This window comes from Musca vetustissima, unplaced genomic scaffold (assembly GCF_032173495.1).
Source record: "Musca vetustissima isolate MV318-11 ecotype Yass unplaced genomic scaffold, APGP_CSIRO_Mvet_v1 utg641546, whole genome shotgun sequence".
Classification (NCBI taxonomy): domain Eukaryota; kingdom Metazoa; phylum Arthropoda; class Insecta; order Diptera; family Muscidae; genus Musca; species Musca vetustissima.
This window is the reverse complement of record NW_026876565.1, coordinates 13876-20068: the sequence shown is the minus strand read 5'-3', so window position 1 is coordinate 20068 and position 6193 is coordinate 13876. Positions and strand designations below refer to the sequence as shown.

General features: G+C 34.7%; 2 protein-coding genes across 2 annotated transcripts; both read left to right on the top strand.

Moving 5' to 3' along the window:
* The first annotated feature begins 1580 nt into the window (after positions 1–1580).
* Positions 1581–2536, top strand: LOC133321126 (enolase-phosphatase E1-like). Its single transcript, XM_061530221.1, has 4 exons — positions 1581–1652; positions 1713–1993; positions 2068–2324; positions 2391–2536. The coding sequence occupies exons 1-4, from the start codon at positions 1581–1583 to the stop codon at positions 2534–2536; spliced, it is 756 nt and encodes a 251-aa protein (XP_061386205.1).
* A 344-nt stretch (positions 2537–2880) lies between these two features.
* Positions 2881–5769, top strand: LOC133321127 (uncharacterized). The gene is made up of 7 exons (XM_061530222.1): positions 2881–3115; positions 3176–3533; positions 3605–3787; positions 4409–4636; positions 4680–4860; positions 4922–5100; positions 5172–5769. Exons 1-7 carry the CDS (start codon positions 2881–2883, stop codon positions 5767–5769), a joined length of 1962 nt encoding a protein of 653 aa, XP_061386206.1.
* Positions 5770–6193: the final 424 nt, after the last annotated feature.

Genomic DNA, 6193 nt, shown 5'->3' with positions numbered 1-6193 from the left:
TTTTTTTTGGCTAGATTTCCGTATTGCTCAACAACAAATATTTTACAAAAACAACATTGTTGTTATAGAAATTAAATTGTCATGCTGACAATAATTTTTTGACAAAAATAAACAAAAACAATTATTAATTAATTTCGGTTTTAGGTCAGTGAAAAAAAATGTTTACGACCTGGTCGCTATTTATTTTAAGTTTCCTACATGCAGCCCATGGCTCCTTGTGATGTTGTTATATTGTGAATTACAATATATTTCTTTCAATAGAGTAGCTTCAAATCTTGCCTTCTAAAAGAAAATTGAAGGTCAAAGACTAAATCATGGAAACTGTGTTGACCGTATAAAATCATTCCTTAGGCGTATTGAACCCCCGCCGAGGATTGTGACAAGCACTAGGGGCCCGATTCCAATATAGGCTAACATAATCCGACAGATTTCCACACATAAAATAAAATATGTGTACCAATCGGCGAACGTTGTTATTACTAATTTAAGATTAGGTTTCACTCAATTCGCTCTATTTTACTGGACTTTTGCATAAATAAACAACATTATAAATTTGTACAAATTATTGAGTTAACGAATATACCTAATATGATGTAGGACTACTTGAGAGGAATAACCAAAAACAAACATTGTAGTGTAGTGGCTTCTTCTGTCAAATATAAAATAAATATAAGCCACGAATTGTTGTGTTCATTTGATATTTTTTCAACACACGACTAAAAACCCGAAATCTGAATGAATGATTATGACTTCTCCCCAAAATAAATAAATGAGATTAAAATGTTTTCAAATTTAATTGAAATGAAACAAATTTCTACAGCGTTTATCTGAAAGAAATTACCCTACTCGATTTCGGGGAGAAATTATAACCTTTTATTAATTTTTCGCTTGTCAAATAATGACAAAACTCGTTGCGTATATTTATTTTATATTTGACAGAAGAAGCCACTACATACAGAGTTAATTTTTAATTATTCACCTCAAGTTACAAGGTACAATAATACAGTACCATGTTCCATAGATGGCCATTGATCCTATTTCGTTGACCAATGTCCGCTTTTCTTTTCTTCATTCCATTGAAGAACAAAATTTTTCATTGAGAGAGGACACATAAAAATAAGTCGGATTTGACATTGTATAATAAACAACTTAAATCAGCTTGTACACCCCTTTTATTTAAATTAAATTGAACCAAAACGAACTATATACACTGACCTAATTCATACAGTCCATAGAACAATGTGTTATCATATTATAGTGAATAACAAAACGAAGTGTCATTCAATGAACTAGTTCATTTCGGAACTACAAACAGCTGATCAACTGTTCAAATTGTGATCAGCTGTTGGTTGGTCCTCCTCGTCTCGTTTGCTTTCAGCTCAGGTTTACAGGGTTGTAATTAGCAAACTCTGAATGTGAGCTACCCTTGCTACTCTCATCCTTTCCTTAAACCTCATTCGTAAACAATCCAACTCTTTTTAGTCTCCATCCCACCTCATTCGTAACTTTCCGGTCTTCTTTTTTGACTTCTTCTTTACCGGGCATTTTGTCTTATCCCATCCCATTCGTAAAGTTGAAATATGACTGAATTTACGGCCAAAACTATTCTCTCAGATATTGAGGGGACAACGACGTCAATTAGTTTCGTTAAGGTATCATCGTTCGCTTCAATCCAAAGGATTTACTTTTTAATTCTGTTTCATTTATTGCAGGATAAATTATTTCCATATGCCAAAGAATATACGAAAGATTACTTGGAACAGACATGGATTAACAAAGAAACCAGTGAAATAGTTCGAGAACTATTCGAATTGCCGGAATTTGAAGTGTATAAAAAAGAAGCCACCAATTTGGGTGATGAGTCCTATGACGTCTACACGGTTAATGGATTTGTTAAATATTTGATTGACAAAGATTTGAAGTTGGGACCGCTAAAAAAACTTCAGGGATTGGTGTGGGAAAAGGGCTATGAAAAAGGTGACCTTAAAGGCCAGTAAGTAGATTTACATGGCATTCATTGATAACTCAAGAAATGCTAAGAGTTGTTTTGTTTTATTTTCTTATCAGTGTTTACCCTGATGTACCAGAAGCATTCAAACGCTGGAAAGAGGCTGGTCTTCGTTTAGCCATTTACTCGAGTGGCAGTATAAAAGCTCAGCAGCTGCTATTTGGTCAAACTGAATTGGGAAATTTGTTGCCATACATTTCGGGACACTTTGATACCACAAGTGGCCACAAACAAGAACAGCAATCGTATGTTAATATTGCCAAGGCTTTAGGAGAAGAGCCATGTGATATTTTGTTTTTAACTGATGTTGTTAAAGGTACACAAACTCACATTCATTAGTCTAAATATATTTTTATAATTAATGTTTGTTTCTTCGTTTCAGAGGCGGAAGCAGCTCGTAAGGCTGGATTACAAACTGTTATACTGGCCAGACCCGGTAATGCTCCACTGACGGATGATGACAAAACTCAATATACAGTTGTTAATGATTTTGAATCTCTTAAAATAAAATTGAAAGAATCATCATGAAAATAAAAAAAAGACTGAATTGAATGTTCGTATTTTGTTGTTATTGCATGTTCCAGAGCCTAACTTTATTTAATTGCGTATAGAGGTGTTGAAATGGGAGACCTAATGCAACCCTTATTGTCGTTGGTAATAGAATAGAAAATAGCATCACAATGAATACTAGTCTAGTTAGGCATATATTCCATTAAGTCCGTCCATTAGGAAATGTAAACAAATTTAAAAGTTTCCATGGAAACAAAAACATTTTGTTTATCAGCAGAAAAAAAATAGACACGAAATAGACTATCCTCTGCTAATATTCACTCAAGAATTAGGTTAATTCTTTTGGATAAAGTTCATATAGAATGGCTTCATTTTTGCATTCTTGCTTAAAAGTGCCAATTGATCCGTGTAATAATTGTCCAGCTCCCGTCTATAATCGACCCAAGATGTATTTGGGCCGTTTGTCTATGACACCAACCGCAGCCAGTGCAACATTGCATACAACAACGAAAACCTGTAATTCCGATGTCATCGATAGCAAGTGGTCTTGCAGTAGTGGTATACGCCCACTGACAAAGTTCTACGATAGCATACCAGGTTCCACTTTTTCCATTTTTAATTCTTAACATTAAATTCAAAGCCTCTAATTCCATATAGATTACGGTGCATTAACCCACTTAACTGAGGAGGAATTCTATTCAACTTTGGATACTTTAAGAAGTACCTGTCGTGAGTTGAAAACGAAACCCACGGATTTGTGTGTTACCGATGAACGTTGCAGCAGTAGTACAACAACCAGTTCTTCACTGTCATCCCACTGTCAAAGTAAAAAATCCAAAAAGTCCAAGAAAAAGAAAAAATCCATTGCTAAAAATCATCGTGGAGATATATCAGCATCTCAAGAGTCGGAATGTATTCTAGATTTTACCACTAGGGAGAAATCGAACTTTATTCCAGATTCAGGTTATAACTTATCGGAAAATAAGTTTTGTGGAAATACATTTAGCTCCAAAAGGTATGCGGGTTTATTTTGTTTACATTTGAGGTTATGTATGTACAATTAATATTACTTTTTGAAATTTTAAGTTTGAAAAAGGAACTGGAGGAAGAAGTTGAAAGATTCAAAAAATCCTTGAAAGAATACGAATCACAATTCAAAAGACCAGCCACACGTAATTCTTCCCAATTAAATAGAAATGAATCCAGATCATTTACACGATGCTCATCGAAAGAGAAAACTGATGATCTGAAGAAAGATGCTACTGAAAAGTAAGTAAACCCCATAACTATGGTACAAATCGAACAATATATTATAATGATAACTTCTTCGACTGACCATTTATCCCTTATGATTTCAATTAGTCTTCTAAGGACAAACAACCTATTTCTATAGATATTTGTCTATACAGTCAAGGTCTTTTTGAGATATAACTCCATATTTATAATATACCTCTACTATTATTGCACCAATAGACCTCTTTTTGAATTTTCCTTGACGTCCATTTTCAACGCTAACTAATGGTCTAGAGTACTACTTGGATTCTAGAGAGAGTTCAAGAACTATTCCATTGAATTTAGGTAGATCTGAGATTGGTGAACAGAACTGATTCAGTCTTCGTGGGAATTGCCCCAAGACCATTGTGTTCGACCCACTTTGACAAAAGCTCCATGCGCCCTGAATAATGTCAGACATTGTAGGTAAAAAATTGCCACTTATCAGTACAACCACATCATCACCAGGGTGCATGAGCATTCGATCCTGCGCTGTACCTCTGTTGACCATTGGATACTTTAAAGTGGGCTTCCTGATTTCTAGAATATCTGAACCCACCATTTTTATTAAAATGTTCTTGAGGAATACGAAGTAAATTCATATGCCTTTATTTTCAGAGTACCTGTTAGAAGCAATTTCACATCAACCCTACGTGAGCGACTACGGAAATCACTCTCATTCAATGATATACATTCTATAACGGAACCCATCGAATTAAAAGAACTTCGAGAGAAGACGAAAACGTTAGATAAACTATCGTTTGAAGGTAATAAAGATGCTCATAAGGATGACAATAAATTAAGTAATTACTTTGTGGAGAACGCTAACAAAAGAAATGGTGTTGGGTAAATATTTAAATTATTTTCTAAATTAACCTCTTTATAATAGGAAATTACCTCGTTTTAATAGGAATATACCGAAAATTGTTGTTGAAACTCCCACCACAGATACATCTTCCGATAGAGCGAATAGTGTAACGAAATCTAAAAGTAAATACAATGAAGACAACTATAAAATTCCTTTTAAAATTTTTGATTTGGAATCGTCCAAGAAATCACAATGCAGAAAGGTAACGGAACTTTGATTTTAATAAAAATATTCATTTGACTAGTCTCCATTTCCATTTACAGCAAAACACTCCATCCCCAATACATCCAGTTGCTCGACCTAATCTGGCTGCCACTTTGAGAGTGGAGTGTTCCAAAAAGAAAGTGAAGGAACTAAAGAACAACTGTACATATCACGATAAGACGCCACAAGTTGATTGGGAGGTGCGAAAAACCCCAGCATGGAAGACATTGTCTATGAAGTGAGTATTCCTAAAATATTCCCCTGGTTTCCGGTAAACATTTTATTTGAAAACACATCTCTTTTATTCAGCGAAACCCATCAAGAAATTATCAAACTTCGTTTGGCAACACGTAAGGCCGAACAGGCATTACAAAAACGTGAATACGAATTGAATATGGAATTGATGAGGCAACGTGTTAAATCTGCACCTTTGCTATTGGAAGGTCCAACATATTGGGGACCACATGTCGGCAAACTTTCCCACAATTGCCAACGGGAGGGCAGACGTCATATGTGCCAAACAAATCAACGTAAACGCACAAAGAAAAACTCGTCCCGCACCCACAGTTGTAGACGTGGTCTATTCCATCATTCGGATCCTGGTTTGGAATATGAACATTTTTTGGAAACATCAACCAGACCCAATGTCAATAGATCACAAGAATCCAGTCGAATGTCTCAAAAATTAAATACACTGCGTAAAATATATGGAGGCAGTGCTGGCGGTGGAAAATCTCAATCGCGTTGTTCAAATTACAGTACAAACACACATAATTCCGGAAAATCATGTAGTACAAAAAAGAAATCACAAGAAAAGAAAACTACAACCAAATCGGAAGAGAATTTTGTATTGCTGGAAAATGATAGTGGCGATGAGCTGTCTAGTTTGGATAGAGCATTTTTGTAGTTAATTTATAATTTGGAAATTAGTTTAAATCGAATTGGAAAATATTACATTAATAAAGTGGAATTTCAAGTGCATTATGCAATTTTGAAATTTGATATATACATGCATATATTATGCTCTTTATTACAAGAGGCAAAAAACTATATAGTTATAACCCATAGCTATGTTGTGGGTGGCTTATGAGTTTTTGTGGTCCCGAGAGTTTATTACGACAGGTATTATTAGTCCTAGACCTAACTTATTACATCGATCGTCATATGTCGACTATCTGAATCAATCTATTGTCCCATCGTTAGGAAATATTAAAATAAATTATATTGTTTATCACACCATATATGCAAATGTAGGGTCTTTGACTGTATATGTCAATAATCAGGTGCTTCTAAGACGAAAGATCGCGGACCATGAATTCGAAATCGATTTA

Coding starts and splice junctions, on each gene's coding strand:
- LOC133321127 (XM_061530222.1), top strand. CDS start 2,881: ATGGCTTCATTTTTGCATTCTTGCTTAAAAGTGCCAATTGATCCGTGT. Junction 4,637..4,679: donor AACAAAAGAAATGGTGTTGG/GTAAATATTTAA, acceptor TCTTTATAATAG/GAAATTACCTCGTTTTAATA. Junction 5,101..5,171: donor TGGAAGACATTGTCTATGAA/GTGAGTATTCCT, acceptor TCTTTTATTCAG/CGAAACCCATCAAGAAATTA.
- LOC133321126 (XM_061530221.1), top strand. CDS start 1,581: ATGACTGAATTTACGGCCAAAACTATTCTCTCAGATATTGAGGGGACA. Junction 1,653..1,712: donor CGTCAATTAGTTTCGTTAAG/GTATCATCGTTC, acceptor CATTTATTGCAG/GATAAATTATTTCCATATGC. Junction 2,325..2,390: donor TTTAACTGATGTTGTTAAAG/GTACACAAACTC, acceptor TCTTCGTTTCAG/AGGCGGAAGCAGCTCGTAAG.